The 20,782-nt window shown below is 42.0% G+C and overlaps 1 protein-coding gene across 1 annotated transcript in view; it reads left to right on the top strand.

The window, feature by feature from the left end:
• The first annotated feature begins 1,559 nt into the window (after positions 1 to 1,559).
• Positions 1,560 to 20,782, top strand: part of tmem71 (transmembrane protein 71) — a 43,122-nt gene continuing 23,899 nt past the window's right edge. The window contains exons 1-4 of the mRNA XM_067979083.1: positions 1,560 to 1,733; positions 11,427 to 11,523; positions 14,560 to 14,620; positions 20,242 to 20,445. Coding sequence (XP_067835184.1) covers positions 11,484 to 11,523; positions 14,560 to 14,620; positions 20,242 to 20,445 — 305 coding nt within the window. The 5' untranslated portion in view covers positions 1,560 to 1,733; positions 11,427 to 11,483. The remainder of the gene's footprint in view (positions 1,734 to 11,426; positions 11,524 to 14,559; positions 14,621 to 20,241; positions 20,446 to 20,782) is intronic.

Below are 20,782 nucleotides of genomic sequence, written 5' to 3'. Positions count from 1 at the left end.
CAGTTTTGATTTTGATTTTCACTTTATATGCCACATGCACATTGTTGCTTGTTGCAACTGAATTTAGAAGAAAGGGGAGATTCAGTAATGAATAATTGAATCACCAACAGCAAGCATGTACAATGTTTTGTGCAAGGTTCAATTTGTTGTAACCTCTAACTGTATTCAGTTAATTCAAATGATGCACTGCCTTTCTTGAATGATCCTACTGTAGTCTGAAAGGCTTCCTCGTGGTCTTAGTGCCTGTGCTGTTACTCTGCTCTACCAATATAGCATGTTTTATTTTCTGAATGGATACAGCAAAGCCTAAGTTTCACAACAAACTGTTATCCATAATAGCTAGCCACTCATTCTGTACATTATGTACAGAATTGTCCTCACACTCAGTGTTTTATTCTGTTGTTTTCTGGCTCAGCCTCTATTAATGTATCCCAAAAAAAATAGATTGATAATGATCTGCCTCTGGGAAGGATAGTGGCATTGAAAGCATTTATACATAGTAAAACAAATACCCATGGAGGAGTTACAAGACTATAACGCGACTGAAGAGGTCAGATTACATCAAATCACAAAGAGCAGAGCCTGGACAATTTATCAACATCACCTGAATCTCAACATTCAGTTATAGCTTCCAGCTCCCTGCGAAGGATTTATCATTTATATAAAATTGTATATCAGGCTATAAACTTTTGGGATAAGAGTTAAGAGACTATTTGCTGCTTTATGACTACCTTCATCTGCACGAGATGTCAAATGACATTAATGGTAGGGTATCGCAAGCTACTTACTGCAAAACAATTTTAGAATGACATCACATGACTGGCAGAGGCTCATTCAAGAATTTTGCTTTTACTTACAATCATGTCAAGTTATTTACTTCAGTAAATTACTTTCAAATAATATGTAGTCTACTTCTCCATTCAAAATTGCTTAGTTCATATTATTGGATAATTCAAATTTCAGCACTAAAATCCCACATTGGTGTATTATTTATGTTGCTTAATTCAAATTATCGGATAGATCAATTTTCAGGAAAGAAAATGGCTTTGAACTATCAGGAGGAGTAGGCTGTATTCCCTCTTACTGGGGTGAGTCAACCACCTTGTTAAAATAGTGGAGAAAGGAGTTTCATGTGGATATGTTAAATGTTCATATTATAATACTGTACAGCAGATTTTACCCAATACTTTTTTTGTATTTGACTGACCTGGTTGATATTCTTAAATTGGTTAAATTCAATATCCTTTACATTGTTACCTATTTGTAATTAAAGAAAATGCCATGATTTTGAAATATGAATATTTTGAGGAAACTATTAGGAGGGTGTTAAGCTGGGTTTTTTTCTTTTTCTCTTTGTATTGTTCTAACGTTATTCATTAAATTTAAAAGCGACCGAATATATTTTAAATCGATTTCAACACCTAACACTGTCGGAAAAAAACCCTTTAATTTCCTTTGACGCGGAATATGTATTTCCCCCTTAAATGAAGTTGCCTCTAGAAGGTGGCAGGGCTTTAGGACCCGGGGCGCGCTGAGCCGGGAGGTGGGAGCGGTTGCGAACGCCGGGGTAATAGCGGCAGTACTCGAAAGATAACAAGGACTCCCAGCATCCGCTTCAGCACAAATGCAAGAACCCAACTTCACCAGTCAGTTTTTACTGTGTGCGTGCACGGTGTGTCGCGGTGAAAAAGCGGAAAGAGCCGAGCCCAGAGAGGAGGTGGGAGGCTGACAGAGTGAGTAAAGCAGAGTGAGCCCTGTGAAAGCTCCATTGTTTGTGCTGTTCTGTGTCTAACGGTCTGAGCAGTGAGAGACTGGGCTTGTCTCAACCAGCAACCTAGGTTACTGCTGCCCTATAAAGCTCCCCAATGATAGGTTAATATGTCCTCTAGAAAGTGATTTATTGATTTTAGTAATCGAAGTAAAATAAATTGACAACATAATTTCTATAAGGATATTTGGAGAACCTTTTTATCAGTAGAAATTTCAAGTAGGGGTTTTATGTTTAATCCATTTCTTGGGTTTTACTTCTTGGATTGTATGGTATAGAAACGAGCAGGTTAGAATCTTTATGTGCCGAATACTGCAGTGATCAACTGCAAATGATGTATATGTCTTGGTAAAGTTGTCTCACGATCGCTAATTCCTCAGTGTGAATATCGTTATGAATCAGACATGGAATGTACTGGCAGACTGCACTGTACGCTCCTGCTGGAACAAATCGGAATAAGGCCACTCCAGTATTTGTATTAAGTGACTTCAAAGCAATAATGTAATTGAGATCTTCAGATTATCATTGTAAACTCTGTTGCTTTGCTCTTACAGTTTAAATTGTCATCTAAAGTCCTCAATTTTTTTTGTAAACATCCAGATATTCATTATCTATAGTATAATGAATTCCTGCAACATAATTTCATTTTAAAATGCTTAGTTTTTTTTTCAAATTTTTCATTAAAAATTGTAATACTTTCTTTAAAGCCATAGAGTTTTTATTACAGTGCCTTTCAATGTTCAAATTTTGCTAAGCATTTTAATTGGTTAGCTTCTGATTTTGTAATCACAGCAACAACCCTGCCAGGTATCAGTTACTATCAGTGACAGTCATTTTGATTTTAAAGTGTACCTATTTTGATGTGGAATCGCTCTTAAAATATACACCGTTTCATGTGTTTAAAAGGCCTTGCAACCAGTCACTCTTAATATTTCCTTGATGGGCAAAAAAAAGAACACCTTGGTCAGGCAATTAAAATAAATCGATGTGTGATATCAATTTCTGAAACTTTTTTGTCAACATCATCACAAAAGCAACAGATGTACAAATGACAATGTAATCTTTCATACATGTTTGGGCATGTGTTGCTGTACTAGCTGCCAGGCTAGAAAGATTCATTTGCTCAGTCCTTATGCTGAATTGCCCCATCTCCACTGGGATTGGGAAGCCCCTTGTGTTCTGTTAAGCAGTTGCCAGGGATGTAAGGATAGAGAAAGGAAACAAGGAGCAATACTTTCAGATATGTCAAGGCATCAAGACAATTACGTAGGGCTTGAAATTGCTATTAGCAGCGAATGACCAGCGCTTGCTGTTCCCTACATACTAACTTACGCAGATTATATCCGCGGTCTTTACTGTGGGAATATCCTCTAATGCGAACCTGAAAAGAATCCAGCATTAACTCGAGCAAACCTAGGATCTATGTGGCTGACAAGAGGATCTCTCTCTCCCCTCGATCAATCAGATTTCAGCATTGTTGACAAGCCACAAAGAGTCAAAACCTTGACGTGCAAGCTGCAACAGTAAAATCATTGTAAAAACAGTTAGAGACAGCGAAATAAAGAGAGGGGAAGAAATATCATTTCAGTGGAGAGCCAGCCGGCAAGCTGTCAATCTGCGGAGCTCTCACATCACCGGTGAACCAAGAAGAGCACGTTCCGGATTTCCACCTTTGACTGCGCATGTACGGTCAGCGGAACTTGCTCTTCGAATCCGCCACTAATAACGGTGAGCGCTGTTAGGCTCAATGTTATTTTGAAAGTGATTGATTTCCAGCCCATTGAATTACATAGAATATACAGCACAGCAACAGGCCATTTAGCCCAACTGGTCAATGCTGGTGTTTATGCTGCACACGAGCCTCCTTCCATCTCACTTCATCTAACCCTATCAGACAAGAGGGCACAGATTTGGGCCTGAGGGGAGAGCTTACGACAGACGGGAGAGCAGAGTGAGCAGGTGCAGATCAGCCATGATCTGATTAAATGGCGGAGCAGGCTCGAGGGGCTGAATAGCCTGCTCCTGTTCCTAATGTTCCTATGAGCTGTACTGTCATCCACTTGAATCACAGAGCGCAGGGCAATTATCTGGAGCTAAGGAGAACACGATCAGTTCACTATATTCCCATGTATACAGTTATAATGTATTTTTTCAGTGTAGGACCCCATTTAGAAAGATGTGTTACTAGTGGGACTGCATTATTTACAGCTCATTATAACCAGGTGGTACATTAACTGTGTGGAACCACTTAACAATCAAAATATTACCGCAATAGTTGAATGTTTCTGAAATTTGGTAATGTATTGTGGGAAAGCACTTCATTCCATTAGAAGTTCATGTATTTGTGGGGCACTATATTTCTCATGTAATTAAATACTTCCCCCCAATAGATCATTGAATTTCAGATCGACCTGACTGTTAATTTTGTTATTACCCTGTTGGAAGTAGATGCATCATCCATCCCTCTGCACCCTTGATGGCCCTATCCTCCGGAATTCCCTCCTCAACCCTTTTGGCCCTTTGTTTCTCCCCACCCCCTCCCCCCACCTTTTAAAATCTTTCTCAAAACACATACCTTCACCTAAGTTTTTAGTCACCTCACCCAAGGCTCCTGCAAAGGCTTGTTGTCCACTCCTTCCTCCTCTGTAAAATGCTTTGGGACGTTTTTCTACGTTAAAGGCACTATATAAATGCGGGTGGTTGCTCTCATTGAAACCTATCCCTATCTTTAGAATTTCATGTTGTATGCTCCCATTACACTTTCAAGTCTGAATCTTTCATTTAATGTTGTGACCAATGTGGGGTGGCTAATGTGTAGACATGAGGTCTTTTAAATTGGCTTTACTGAACTGTAAAATTAACAAATCAGCATTTTGGAGGATGTTGGGACACAGTTTTCAAACCTGTCTTCATCATGCATTGTAAATGTGGATTGTAAAGGCGGATTACTGTCTAGTACAGTATTTTGTAAGCCGCTTTACCAGGTTTGTTTAAGTTGAACAATTATATGACATCACCTTTTGTAACCTAACTAAAATGGAACTGGAAAAGCATACAGTCTACTCTTAATTCATTTTAGCACTAAATTCCCATGTTGATGTGTCATTTACATTGCTTAATCAAATTACTCAATAATTCAGTTTTTTTTTTGTTCAAAAAACAAATGACCAGGAGTAGACTTTACTGCAGAGATCTGGTGTAAAGGGCTTCCTTTAGAGGCGTAAAAATAAAAAGGTGGAAACCTGAAAGAATACCAGAAAATGCAAGAAGTACACAGAATGCGCACTGACATCTGAAAAGAGAAGAGACAGATTAACATTTTAGGTGTAAACCCTTCATCAGAACTGAGCCTACACCCCAAAGATTGGTCTATCTATTGTCATTATAGATGCTGAAGCCTCCTGTGTTTTTATTGCTATACAGATGTACCTGACAGTGAACATGGTGACAATTGTTTATGTGGAGTTTTCATAGTAGTTGCTTGCTTCAGGAACTTTAGACTGCCTGAAACTCACTCAGATACCTTGATTACACCCTTTACATCTGCATCATCAATGTTTCTGCATCCACTACTGGATGAACAGGCGAACGTGAAATTGCAACTGATGCTCATTTAACATCGGCACAGACCGATCTGAAAAGAGTGGAGAATATATTTCAGAAAAGTGCTGTGTAATGCTGTAGGGCTTATTTTATATTTATCAGCTAAATGTTTCATTTTTTCTTTTTCTTAGTCCTTCCTCTTTTCGTCGCTGACTTGCTGAACAAAGCAGAAATAGAGACCTGTTTCCGGTGCTAACCACAGAGATCATCTTGTTTTAATAATGTGGGTTTACATTTGAAAACAAATAATCTGAAGCTACTTTTAAAAGGCTCAAGTGCAGTGACTTTTTTTAAAAATGCATTGCACAAGTGATGCAATCGATTTCTTGCAAGTTCTACATTCCAATGTTGATAGAAATTTTAAAAATCTTTAAGCATATATGTCAGAACAAAATATGCCCCATTACACTGCATTATACTGCAGTAATTATACTGCATATCCTGTGCCAATTTGAAGCAGCTTTTGTAAGAAACACAGTGCAACTTCAGTTTTCCAGAAAGTGATTTAAATTTTCTTTAGTGGTCAATTTTACTTTCAAGTTTTTAACATTAATGCAGAGCTGCCTAACCTATTGCTTTCATCCTAATTTTTAAAATTTCACCAGCAGTTCGAGGCCAAACAACAGTACACTTTTAAGCTTACATGCACAGCACTCTGCTTGAAACAAGCAGCTAGTAACTCCATACTGTTCACTCACCGTCTAAAAAACGATACCAGTGTCAAAATAACCAGATAGGGTTAGATGAAGTAGGGTGGGAGGAGGCCCTCGCGGAGCATAAACATCGGCACAGACCGGTTGGGCCGAATGGCCTGTTTCTGTGCTGTAAATCCTATGGAAAATGATGCCTGTATTATTATTGCACCACTGATTGATCATCAGTAACTTACAGAGTCTTAAAGAGTGTCAAGGGATCAAGATAGATGTAGGGCTCCCATGAGGAAGGTGGAAAGAAGGGCCGAATGGTTTCCTCTTGTGCTAAAACGTTTAATACAATTTTAAACCGCAGTGGTATTGGGACTTGGTTCACTGCATTTTACAAGGGAATACAGTACCTTCTGCATAGTATAACTAGGGCAAGTGATTTGTTGCAGCAAGCAAGATCATTTGGATCCTCTTGGAAACCAACATTTTCATTGGCTCTGGGACTTTTGCTGCAAGACTGTAGTACTTGGGCAGCAAATTGTGTTACTGGTGCTAAGAATACAAGTTCATGAGATTTGTCACAGGGTGTGCTGCATCAAATCACACACGAACTATAATTCCATAACCTATATATCACTAATTCTGCTATACATTCTCAATGCCAAATGCAGCCTCTTATCATTGGTACTGATTGTGCAAACCATCTGAAGGACTCTTCAGTTAATTTAGAAGGTAAGTAAAACTTTTGGACATCAGCTACCAAACCGTTCCTCAGACTATTGAATTTAATATGTTCAGATGTGTTTACATCTTGGGGAATTGTGATGGTTTATATTATACTAAAAATATTTCAGTACAAGCTTTGAAGATTGACCTGTAGCTGCCTTTTGCACAGCTTTACAGATGGTTGAAATTGGGTGTTAAATTTCAGACGTGAAATCAGAGGGGTTACTATGGAGATTCCTCTACCACTTTTCCTTCTGAAAATGAGACCATTATAGTGATGAGAACCTTGCTGATCTTTGTTTTTGTCTGTGTGCATTCAGCAATAATTGCAGACTAATCTGGGATAAAAGCGGCTGGTGTTGGCAGAAGGAAATGTCTGACATTTAAATCCAGTGCTGAAGATGAACTGCATCTGGGTGACGTCACCTTAACTCCTTGAGGATCAGCGACCAGGACATTTCTAACACCAATTAATGCAATAAAATCCTGATATGAAAACCCGCATTCAAAACTTGATATGAACAATTCTGGCAATATTTAGAGCAGCTCCTGTGCTTAAAGCAATCTTCATTTTTTTTATTCGTTCATGGGATGTGGGCGTCGCTGGCGAGGCCGGCATTTATTGCCCATCCCTAATTGCCCTTGAGAAGGTGGTGGTGAGCCGCCTTCTTGAACCGCTGCAGTCCGTGTGGTGAAGGTTCTCCCAAAATGCTGTTAGGAAGGGAGTTCCAGGATTTTGACCCAGCGACGATGAAGGTACAGCGATATATTTCCAAGTCGGGATGGTGTGTGACTTGGAGGGGAACGTGCAGGTGGTGTTGTTCCCATGTGCCTGCTGCTCTTGTCCTTCTAGGTGGTAGAGGTCGCGGGTTTGGGAGGTGCTGTCGAAGAAGCCTTGTCGAGTTGCTGCAGTGCATCCTGTGATGGTACACACTGCAGCCACTGTGCGCCGGTGGTGAAGGGAGTGAATGTTTAGGGTGGTGGATGGGGTGCCAATCAAGTGGGCTGTTTTGTGCTGGATGGTGTCGAGCTTCTTGAGTGTTGTTGGAGCTGCACTCATCCAAGCAAGTGGAGAAAATTCCATCACACTCCTGACTTGTGCCTTGTAGATAGTGGAAAGGATTTGGGGAGTCAGGAGGTGAGTCACTCGCCGCAGAATACCCAGCCTCTGACCTGCTCTCGTAGCCACAGTATTTATATGGCTGGTCCAGTTAAGTTTCTGGTCAATGGTGACCCCCAGGATGTTGATGGTGGGGGATTATGATTATGAACCACTGCATTCCCCAGTCATCACTTGACCATTCACCAATCAATAATTGACTTTAATATTATAATACTTGCCTTTTCATATTGAAATATTTCAAAACTCTTCACACAACGGATGTGCGATGACTTATGTCGGCAAATGCAGCAGCCGTTTTGTGCCAACAATGTCCCACAAACAGCAGTTAGATGAGTGCAGCGAAATCCATTTTAAACTTGCTAATCTGTGGAGGCGGTTTAATTAAATGGGTCATTAACAAATTTTTCTAAAGGAAAATGTTATGACCAGTGGATTTGTGGAGGGGGCAGAGGGAGAAGCAAGTTCTATCTATAAGTATGGTTCTTTTGTGTTAGAATTGGTTCCACCACAGCAAGATTCAAATGTAGAAGTACTGTTGCAGAGACGCTAGTGAAGGTTTGTAACAAAAACAGTGATTCTGAATTGAATATTAGCAGTTGGCAGCACCTCGAAGAGTTAAAGGATCTAAACCGGACTGATTATAACATTTACTTCTTTAAAATTAGGAAGGCTTAAAGTTAATAACTAGAAGATGCTGCTTTAATAAAATAAAGGAAGCTGTGTGTACAACTTAAATTGTTACTGGAGCAAGGACTGGCCAAGAAGGAACGTTAACTTGAAATGACCTCATTTTGTCTGCACAGCTTTGGATTGTCTCGGATGTTGTCTAAAAGGAAATTGTCCTGGGGGATTTGTCTGTATGTGCAGTTCATGGGAATGTGCAGCTGTTCTATAAATAAAAACATGTTAAGTAGTGGGGAATTTAGAGACGTCATCCCATGTTGAAAAGCACCCGCACTGCAGTGCTATTGAGCAAGTTTAAATATCAAACCCAAGTTGCTGTGTTTATGAGGCTGCATGCCAATCACCTGGAAGGTTGTGAGATTGTCCTACAGACTACAGAATGCTTCTCTGGAGATTTATAGGATGAGAGCTTTCAGAATATGTGCATTCATAAGGCATATATGTCTTCATCCATCCACTAAAATCATGTGGGATTGCCCCACCTGAACTGACTTAAGTGCTGTAGTGAAAGGGGTAGATTTAGACTTTTGGGCGGCTCTGCCAGTTGGCCGCCCATTCCACCAGCGAAGAGGCCCCCCGTGATTTTGAGGCTCCGGACTTGTTTACATTTGCCAGGCAAGATGCAGGGTGCCAAACAGGCATTCTGACGGAGCTCGCCAAATTCAGCACTGCTCAGGCTCCAACCAGTCCCTACCTAAAATGGCAAACGGAGTCTTATTTGCGTCATCAGACCCCGATTTCCATATTAAAAGGGGCCGATTGCCTGAATCAGGCAGGTGCTTTGGACACCTGGCGTTAGGACACTTTTATAATGGTGCCGGCCGCTTCACCGATGTTAATGGGGCAGTAAGGCTACCAACCCAATTTTGAGGCCGTTGCTGCCCCTTTAATGCCAGGCGAAGCCCTCAAAATCGTCCCCATTGGGGGTCATTTTGACTTTGGGCGATGGTGTAAAGCGGGAGATATTGAATTAGCCAACCATTCTGTACCTCGTCCGATTTTCACTTCCATTGACTTCAACGGAATGGAAAATCAAGCATGGTGTATAATGGGTGGCTAATTCGATATCGTCCGTTTGACACCATCGTCCAAAGTTAAAATTACCCCAAGGACTTTAGCATTTTGTACCAACGCCGATGATTCAGAAATCCGTGCATTAGTATTTCAGTCTGCATGAGTAAATGCATTTGTTTTGTAAATGTTTAAAAAAAATTCCTGGGTTAGCAGCTATAACCTTAACCTTTAAACTGCTGATGGGTCCAGGGAAATTCCTGTCTTCCTAAGCCTACTGGTTTTGTACATTGTCAGTTAGTATGAAGCTGAAAAAAGGGAGTAGCTTTATTATTGTAATAACCCAATAAAAGCACATCACAATTTTATGTAAGGAGAAACTTTGTTTGGCATCGGCGACTTTTTTTTCTTGTTTATCTTTTTTATTGATTTTATAACTCATAATCTATTCTGCTGGGTGTCCAAAACACCTGCTTGATTCAGGCAATAGGTCCCATTTAATAAGGAAATCGGGGTCCTATGATGTAAATAGGACTCCGATTGCCATTTTAGGTAGGGACTGGTTGGAGCCTTATTTTAAGGTTATAATCATTTACCTAACTTGTCTGTTCTGGCTGCCTGCTACCAGCATCCATTTTAGAGGTGGAAGTATGGTTGGAAAAATAAACCCTTCAGGCTAAAAATTGGTTCTGAACAGCAGCCTTTCAGCTAATTGATGGCAAAGATCTATAGATTGAACAAGAGGTACCGGTTGTCAAAAGATGAGGAGGATGCTACTCAGATGGGTAAACTTGTCTGCAGTATGTTACCACTTTCACTCCAAAATCAGAATCTTAAGTTGTGAAAATAAAGTCTACTTCTCCAGAGAGGGAGGAAGTAGATAACTAGCTCAATTGCTAAATTTTAAATCTGAGATAGATAGCTTTTTGGCAACCAAAGGTATTAAGGGATGTGGGCGAAAGGCAGGTATCTGGAGTTAGATCACAGATCAGCCATGATCTTATCAAATGGCGGAGCAGGCACGAGGAGCTGAATGTTCCTATAATTATAGAATTGTATGCAAAGTTACCTCAGGATTTCATGCACCATTTCCCTTTTCTTTCTCTCTCTTATCCTACCCAAGATCAAAACAAATGCTACTAGACTGCCAGAGAATCTGATGGGAATCCACATCGGTCCCCCTCTCCCTCCCCCTCTATTGGCTGTTTCCGATGTAAATCTACCCAAAAAAGTGATAGAAATTGCTAAACCCTTTTGAAATGCTTCTGAATGCATCCTCACATGGGTGGATACAGGAAACATTTTTGATCCAAGGTGGTAAGATAATATTTACAGCTTGCAGATTTGTGCTCTCTAGCTTTTCCCTTGCTCTCTCTCTTTTTCATTCTTTCTTGTTTTTTTACTCTCTGAAGTGGTGTTCCTAAATTACGATGTGGAGATGCCGGTGATGGACTGGGGTGGACAAATGTAAGGAGTCGTACAACACCAGGTTCGGAAAGCTCCGAAAGCTTGTGATTCCAAATAAAGCTGTTGGACTATAACCTGGTGTTGTAAGACTCCTTACATTCCTAAATTACCACCATCCTGCAATCTGAGGCAGGAAACAGAATGTGTGCTGTAACAAATTGTTTTAGTAAGAATCTTGCTAGTTAGTCTCATGGTATGGTAACTGATAAATCCTGGAGAAACCAGCATTGTTGTAAACCAATGTTTCTGTTGCCATTTTTGGATAGGGGACCCAAAAAGATAAGAGTACAGCTGTTGTTTAGCCTTAATACTGTGATCAAGGGTTTTATTAAGGGATAATTCTCCATGTGAATTATTAACAGTAAACCTGAATCGTTTGTGTATGTTTACTTTTTAATAGATCTACATCCACTCGTCATTCAGTACTTGACTGTTGAAGACGAGACAAACATCAGAAATGTATCCTGCATCACCTTATTTGTCAACCTCATTACATGGTAAATAAAACATCAATTGCACAAAACTATGTAGCTGTACTTTGTTCAACATTCTATTTATGGAAAATGCCATGGACTCTCTATCTTTTGTCCTTTATAACAAGACCATCTAAAGCATTTGTCTTCATGGGTCATTTAGGCAAATATCGTGGAACCTTGCAGGACTCATATGAAGTTCAACTCAATGTTCCCATGAATGTAGATTTCAAGCTGCAGTTATTAATAGATCTTGGTCTTCTGATTTAGAATTTAACACCATTAAGAACAGCCCTTTCTAAACCTCCAGGCCCATGAAATTCAAACAGGTTTCAAACAGCAGGGAAGAATTATAAGCTCAAATAGAGCTGAGTTGCCTGGGCTTCGTGGACAGGATTGCCAGAGTTCACGGATAGGCATTGTAGAATGTTAAGTACTTTGAGATGTTTTCATGGACATGAACAGTGCTTTAAGAATATCAGAACATAAGAAATAGGAGCAGGAGTAGGCCATATGGCCCCTCGAGCCTGCTATGCCATTTACTAAGATCATGGCTGATCTTCGACCTCAACTCCACTTTCCGCCTGACCCCCATATCCCTAGAGTCCAAAAATCTATCAATCTAAGCCTTGAATATACTCAACAACTGAACAACCACAGCCCTCTGGGGTAGAGAATACTAACGATTCTGAGTGAAGAAATTTCTCCTCATCTCAGTCATAAATGGCCGAACCCTTATCCTGAGACTATGCTCCATAATTCGAGACTCTCCAGCCGGGGGAAACAGCCTCTCAGCATCTACCCTGTCAAGTCCTCTCAGAATCTTATATGTTTCAATGAGATCACTGCTTATTCTTTTAAACTCCAGAGGGTATAGGCCCATTCTACTCAATCTCTCCTCATAGGTCAACCCTCTCATCCCAGGAATCAATCTAGTGAACCTTTGTTGTACTGCCTCTAAGGCAAGTATATCCTTCCTTAGGTAAGGAGTCCAAAACTGTACACAGTACTCCAGGTGTGGACTCACCAAAACCCTGTACAATTGCAGTAAGATTTCCTTACTCTTGTACTCCAACCCCCTTGCAATAAAGGCCAATGTATCATTTGCCTTCCTAATTGCTTGCTGTACCTGCATGTTAACTTTCTGCATTTCGTGGACAAGGACACCCAAATCCCTCTGAACACCAACATTTAATAGTTTCTCACCATTTAAAAAATATTCTGTTTTTCTATTCTTCCCACCATAGTGAATTCACATTTCCCACATTATACTCCATCTGCCACCTTCTTGCCCACTTACTTAACCTGTCTATATTCTTTTGCAGACTCTTTGTGTCCTCCTCACAGCTTACTTTCCCACCTAGCTTTGTGTCGTCAGCAAACTTGGATATATTACATTCGGTCCCTTCATCTAAGTCATTAATATAGATTATAAATAGCTGAGGCCCAAGCACTGATTCTTGTGGGACCCGCCCATGATTACAGCCTGCCATTCTGAAAATGACCCGTTTATTCCTACTCTCTGTTTTCAATCTGTTACCCAATCCTCTATCCATGCTAATATATTACCCCCAACCTCATGAGCCCTTATCTTATGTAACAACCTTTTCTGTGGCACCTTATCGAATGCCTTTTGAAAATCCAAATATACAACATCCACTGGTTCCCCTTTATCAACCCTGCTAGTTACATCCTCAAAAAATTCTTGATAGATTTGTTCAACGCAATTTCCCTTTCATAAAATGATGTCGGCTCTGCCTAATCATATTATGAATTTCTAAGTGCCACATTACCACTTCCTTAATAATGGATTCCAGCATTTTCCTGACTACTGATGTCAGGCTAACTGGCCTGTAGTTCCCTGTTTTCTTTCTCCCTCCTTTCTTGAATAGCGGGTTACATTTGCTACCTTCCAATCCACTGGGACTGTCTAGAATCTAGGGAATGTTAATACTCTGCTTATGTTCACCCAAATCACTGCGCTGCTTTATGGCCTTTAGATTTATAAATTTATCCTTACTCTGCACCCACCACCCCCCCACCCCCCCCCCACAACCGACTTTTTAGTTTAAAGCCCTATCTACTGCCAGGACACTGGTCCCAGCCGGGTTCAAGTGGAGCTCGTCCCAACGGAACAGCTCCCTCTTTTCCCAGGACTGGTGCCAGTGCCCCATGAATCGAAACCCCTGTCTCCCACACCATTCTTTGAGCCACGCATTTAACTCTCTGATCTGTTTGACCCTAAGCCAATTTGCCTGTGGCTCGGGTAGTAATCCAGAGATTATTACCTTTTTGAGGTTCTGCTTATTAATTTGATCCGAGCTGTTCGCACTTCCTCAGCAGAACCTCATTCCTAGTTCTACCTATGTTGTTGGTTCCTATATGGACCACGACAACTGGATCCTCCACCTCATGCTCCAAGTTTTTCTCCAGCTGCGAGGAGATGTTCTTAACCCTGGCACCGGGCAGGCAACACAACCTTCGGGTCGCCCGGTCGCGGCTGCAGAGAACAGTATCAATTCCCCTGACTATAGAATCATAGAAAGTTATGGCACAGGAGGAGGCCATTCGGCCCATCGTGTCCGTGCCTGCTGAAAAAAAGCTATCCAGCTTAATCCCACTTTCCTTCACTTGGTCCATAGCCCTGTAGGTTACGGCACTTCAAGTGCATATTCAAGTACTTTTTAAATGAGTTGAGGGTTTCTGCCTCTACCACCCTTTCAGGCAGTGAGTTCCAGACCCCCACCACCCTCTGGGTGAAAAAATTTCTCCTCGTCTCCCCTCTAATCCTTCTACCAATTACTTTAAATCTATGCCCCCTGGTCACTGACCCCTCTGCTAAGGGAAATAGGTCCTCCCTATCCACTCTATCTAGTCCTGTGATAATTTTATACACCTCAATTAAATCTCCCCTCAGCCTCCTCTGTTCCAAATATCCTATCCCGAACCTTGATAAATGCAAGAAGTTAGTGTTCTTTCAAGTTGTTGGTAGTGTTGTTTTAAGTTTAACTTTCTGACCATGTCTTATAACGTACTTGAACTCTTTATTGTTTGTGGCAGGTGCACAGATGTTTCCAGAAGACGTTCAGACAGATGTGTCTTCTAAAGGGACTCTCCAGAGGTAATTTGATGCACTTTGATTGCGGTGTTTAGGATTGTCCAACGGATCATAGGGCATTCCAGGGAACCAGTGTGTGGCTTTTACTCTGTTTACAACGACATGTAAATTTAATAATGTTTTTAATCCGGGTAGAATTTTGAATGAGACACTGATCCGCCACTCTCAGACCTAGGCGCAAATTCAGTGCAGACTGCTGGGATAAAAGACCACTCTGTCCTCTGATTGGAAATATCCCATGTGAAATGATTTTGGATAGTCCCAATTTAGTTCCTGGGTTGAGACTGTACAAAAAAAAATCCCTAAAATTTGATACTAATTAACAATCTTTCTCAGAGAGGCGACAGACTGGCTGGTGTGGGAAATGGCAAATATTGCACTGGTGCAGTAGAAGGTGCAGTTCTGAGGTTAAGGTTGAGGCTGAGACGTGGGCCCCGATTTTCAAATCAAATTGCAGGTGCATTGGGGGCAGGGGGGCTGCCAAAATCGGGAAAATCCCGAGCGGGTGAGGAAGCCGGCCCCAACCCACTGACTTCCGGGTTTCCCACAGACGTGCCCATGTGCGCGTGCATTTCTTGAATGCGAAAGACCAGCCGGCAATTAAAGTCGACGGGATGATAGTTAAAGAACCAAATATACCTAATTGAGCTACTACAGGTACTTTATTCCTGACATTGTAGATAGTTAAAACGATTTTAAACTTATCTGGGCGGCTTTCCCACGGCTTCCGATTCACTCCTGGTTCACCAGGCATGAAAGGACGGATCAGGCAAAAATAAACAAAATAAATTAAATAAAAAACTATTGCACAAAGTTTTAAAAATAAAATAAGCCTACATTTCCACCGATGTCACCTGCAACCCCCGCTCCGATGTCTCCCTCCCCTCCCCCCGATCTTGGTCTCCCTCCCCTCCCACACCACCTCCCCGATCTCTGACCTCCCTCTCTCTTTTTTTTCCCCCCTCTCTTTCCCAATTTGGGGATTTGCTTAGGCAAATTGAGACTTAATTGTGATTTATTTTGCAAATTAAACAGCTGGGATAATTATACACTGAAGTAAAAACAGAAAATGCTGGAAATTTGCAGCAGGTCTGTCAGAGAACAGACTGGTTAATATTTTGGGTGAATTGTCTACAACTGAAACATTAGCTTCTCTTTTCAGCTGCTGACTGACCTGATGTGTATCTCCAGCATTTTCTGTTTTTGTTTCATATTTACTGCATTTGCAGATTTTCTTTTTCTCTCTGACAAGGCTCGAGGGATTGAATGGCCTACTCCTGTTCCTATGTTCTAGGATGTTTATGCTCTTGAGCTGAAGCTATTCTCATTAATTAACCACCAGTGATATTTCCATTTAACATTTATCACCCTGAGGGACCACAAGTTGTTAAATATGTTTCTTCCCTGGGGTAAAATTCCATGCAAAAATTAACTTCAACTGTTCAGTGTTTGCATAGCACTTGATGGGGCTCTGTGTTCATAAAATAGTAAACAATTTTACAACACCAAGTTATAGTCCAGCAATTTTATTTTAAATTCACAAGCTTTCGGAGGCTTCCTCCTTCGTCAGGTGAACGATGTGAAAATGAAATCCTCGAAATGAAATCGCATTTATAATTCACAGAACAATGCTTGGTGAGTACAGACAGTTTTTTCAACTGCCCGTTGCCAAGGCAATCAGTGTGCAGACAGACAGGTGTTACCTGCCAGGTCTCACAGAATATACAAATCACCAAAAAAAAACAACAAACAAAAAAAAAACAGAGATAGAGAGGTAGAAACATAGAAAAGACAGCAACTGACCCGTTATATTAAAAACAGATAACATTTGTTCGCTGGTGGGGTAACGTGTAGCGTGACATGAACCCAAGATCCCGGTTGAGGCCGTCCTCATGGGTGCGGAACTTGGCTATCAATTTCTGCTCGACGATTTTGCGTTGTCGTGTGTCTTGAAGGCCGCCTTGGAGTACGCTTACCCGAAGGTCGGTGGATGAATGTCCATGACTGCTGAAGTGTTCCCCGACTGGGAGGGAACCCTCCTGTTTGGCGATTGTTGCGCGGTGTCCGTTCATCCGTTGTCGCAGCGTCTGCATGGTCTCGCCAATGTACCATGCTCTGGGGCATCCTTTCCTGCAACGTATGAGGTAGACAACGTTGGCCGAGTCACAGGAGTATGAACCATGCACCTGGTGGGTGGTGTCCTCTCGTGTGATGGTGGTATCTGTGTCGATGATCTGGCATGTCTTGCAGAGGTTACCGTGGCAGGGTTGTGTGGTGTCGTGGACGCTGTTCTCTTGAAAGCTAGGTAATTTGCTGCGAACGATGGTCTGTTTGAGGTTGGGTGGCTGTTTAAAGGCGAGTAGTGGAGGTGTGGGGATGGCCATAGCGAGGTGTTTGTCCTCATTGATGACATGTTGAAGGCTGCGGAGAACATGGCGTAGTTTCTCCGCTCCGGGGAAGTAGTGGACAACGAAGGGTACTCTGTTGGTTGCGTCCCGTGTTAGTCTCCTGAGGAGGTCTATGCGATTTTTTGCTGTGGCCCGTCGGAACTGTCGATCGATGAGTCGAGCGTCATATCCCGTTCTTACTAGGGGGTCTTTCAGCGTCTGTAGGTGTCCATCGCGTTCCTCCTCGTCTGAGCAGACCCTGTGTATTCGCAGGGCCTGTCCATAGGGGATGGCCTCTTTGACGTGGTTGGGGTGGAAGCTGGAAAAGTGGAGCATCGTGAGGTTGTCCGTGGGCTTGCGGTAGAGTGAGGTGCTGAGGTGCCCGTCTTTGATGGAGATTCGTGTGTCCAAGAAAGAAACTGATTCTGAGGAGTAGTCCACGGTGAGCTTGATGGTGGGATGGAACAGCCACCCAACCTCAAACAGACCATCGTTCGCAGCAAATTACCTAGCTTTCAAGAGAACAGCGTCCACGACACCACACAACCCTGCCACGGTAACCTCTGCAAGACATGCCAGATCATCGACACAGATACCACCATCACACGAGAGGACACCACCCACCAGGTGCATGGTTCATACTCCTGTGACTCGGCCAACGTTGTCTACTTCATACGTTGCAGGAAAGGATGCCCCAGAGCATGGTACATTGGCGAGACCATGCAGACGCTGCGACAACGGATGAACGGACACCGCGCAACAATCGCCAAACAGGAGGGTTCCCTCCCAGTCGGGGAACACTTCAGCAGTCATGGACATTCATCCACCGACCTTCGGGTAAGCGTACTCCAAGGCGGCCTTCGAGACACACGACAACGCAAAATCGTCGAGCAGAAATTGATAGCCAAGTTCCGCACCCATGAGGACGGCCTCAACTGGGATCTTGGGTTCATGTCGCGCTACACGTTACCCCACCAGCGAACAAATGTTATCTGTTTTTAATATAACGGGTCAGTTGCTGTCTTTTCTATGTTTCTACCTCTCTATCTCTGTTTTTTTTTGTTTGTTGTTTTTTTTTGGTGATTTGTATATTCTGTGAGACCTGGCAGGTAACACCTGTCTGTCTGCACACTGATTGCCTTGGCAACGGGCAGTTGAAAAAACTGTCTGTACTCACCAAGCATTGTTCTGTGAATTATAAATGCGATTTCATTTCGAGGATTTCATTTTCACATCGTTCACCTGACGAAGGAGGAAGCCTCCGAAAGCTTGTGAATTTAAAATAAAATTGCTGGACTATAACTTGGTGTTGTAAAATTGTTTACAATTGTCAACCCCAGTCCATCACCGGCATCTCCACTTCATAAAATAGGTGTTTGGTTAACCTTTTTTTTATTTTAGGCAGGAAAAGAGCCTTCTGTCGTTTTATCACAGTTGTGTCTCATGCAAATGGAATGGTAATGTGCTGATAAAAGACTGTTTTCCCTTTATTGAAAGGGGAGAAGGGATTGTTGTATCTGATTATACTGTAAAGAGGAACTTAGACAAAAGCGTCACATTATGGTGCTAATTCAATGGAGATTTACTGCTTTATCAGATATGCTTATTCAAATTGTTATAAATTGAAATGATCAAACACTTCATAGCACAATCATTTCTGTGCTAGAATGGGGAGATGGGGGAAAATATTTCAGGGACTTCAGGTAAGGTTTGAGTTGTGAGATGAGAGGATAGATGAACGTTCATTTTAATTTGAGAAACCATGGTGAAGAGCCAAGATAATTGTGCAGAACAAGACCGTGGTTGGAAAGCAGGAAGAGAAGAGAAATTGGGGAGCAGTGATTAGGTGATCCCAAGATCCAGTTTTAAAAGCCTAGAAGATTGTAGGAAGAAGAAAAGATTGAGTAAAGAGTTCCAGTTTTGAGACCTAGGAAAGAATGTGTTAAAATAGGAGACTAGGGGGTAGAATTTCCTTGAGGTTCTCTGATCTTCCTCCCAAGTTACGGTGGGTGATCGGGAGAATCCTATGGAAATCACTCGTGAGGAAGTTTTCTCCACAGAAAGAGACCATTCAATCAATTGTGTCTGTGCTGGCTTTTTGCTAGAGCAATGCAAAACTAAGTACACTGTCCTGCTCTGTCAACATAGCCTTGTATCTTCCTCTGCTTCAAATATTTATCCACTTTTCCTTTAAAAGATGCAAAAGTTTCTGACTCGACTACTTCCTGTCGCAAAGCATTCCACGTTGCAGCGACTCTCTGCAGACAAATTAATCCTAGACAGCCTCGTCACTAAAGTAGAAAAGCAGAGAAGCTCGTGTACTGAGCTATAGTACCAGCGGGTTTGGGCTTGTGCCTTTGGTTTCTTCACGTAGAGAGCTCCTGAGCACTGCATCGCTGACTAGGGAAGGCACTAGAAGTGGTTCCTTCCTACCTGCCCTTATCACAAGGAGAGGTATAGTTGGAGCATAAATCAATTCATGTTGCGTGTGACTCCTTCACTCTAGTGGGTTACCTGGTGAGGGGAAGAGGGTTGGGAGTCAGGAAGCACTTCTTCACACAAAAGGTAGTGGAAATCTGGAACTCTCTCCCCCAAAAAGTTGCTGAGGCTAGGTCAATTGAAAATTTCAAAACAGAGATAGATAGATTTTTGTCAGGTAAGGGTGTAAAGGTTATGGAATTAAGATGCAGATCAGCCATGATCTAATTGAATGACTGAACAGGCAAGGGACTGAATGGCCTACTCCTGTTCCCATGTTCCTTTGTCCCTTTCTTCCTATGTTCCTATGTCACTTTGAGACACAGAATGATGGATGCGATATGGACCATCATAGAAAAAAAATCTGGCTGGAAAATGTGTGCAGTTGTTAAAACCAATATTCCATCTTATTAAAGAAATGAACAATTGCACTCTGCATCACTTCAGAGCAATAATCCCTTTTTTTAAATATAAATCTAATGTGGGTGAATTCCCACTGGAGCTCTCCCGCTCGCCTGCCGTAACTTTGTCAGGACAGCCGCAGAAACCTGAGAAAATGGCGTAAATGTTGTTTATACCATCTTGCCGGGGATTCTGAGGCTCTTCCACTGAAGTTATGGCAGACGAGCGGAGAACCCCTGCGAAAATCCCCCCCCCCCCCCAACGCCTTATTTCTAAGTGATGGATTTGTACCCTGTACGTTACTAGTGTTTTGATTGTTTCTCTTACTAACCGTATGCTGTATTTTGTTGGTTCAAGCTTTTCGTTGATGACCAGTGAAAGCTCCTGTTCACCTTGGCACCTAAATCCGCTGGGTGGGTCCCTCTGCATGTGCCGTCGGAGTCCTCGCCTGCTGACGAATGGCTATTATGATTTAAGTGAAGAGAGCTTCATGGATGAGGAAGGGAATCTTACCCTAACACCATCCAAAATAACCATCAGTTACAAGGAAAATCTCGTACGGTGGGTGCCCCCTTCCCCGATTACTTTGGTAAATCATAAAGTTATTATATAGCAAACACAAGGGTACAACATGGCTCCAGACATGATACCCCACTTCAGTGGGCCCAAATACACTACCCAAGCATCAAAGTCACAGTATGTGCCTCATCATTTAGTTCACTTTGAGTTTCCATGTGGTGCCAGTTACACTGAGAACTGCGTGCAGATCTGTTTATACAATGGGGGAACTTATTTTATATATAAAATGCACTTCCAGAAGAAAACTGTTTGAAGATCTACCATTTATTGATAAGTGCCATAGTGGAGGAGTGCGGCAGCTTTACATAGCGACTTGGGT

Source organism: Heptranchias perlo, chromosome 3 (genome assembly GCF_035084215.1).
Source record: "Heptranchias perlo isolate sHepPer1 chromosome 3, sHepPer1.hap1, whole genome shotgun sequence".
Classification (NCBI taxonomy): Eukaryota; Metazoa; Chordata; class Chondrichthyes; order Hexanchiformes; family Hexanchidae; genus Heptranchias; species Heptranchias perlo.
Note: the sequence above shows the minus strand (reverse complement) of the source record. Positions and strands in the feature narration are given on the sequence as shown.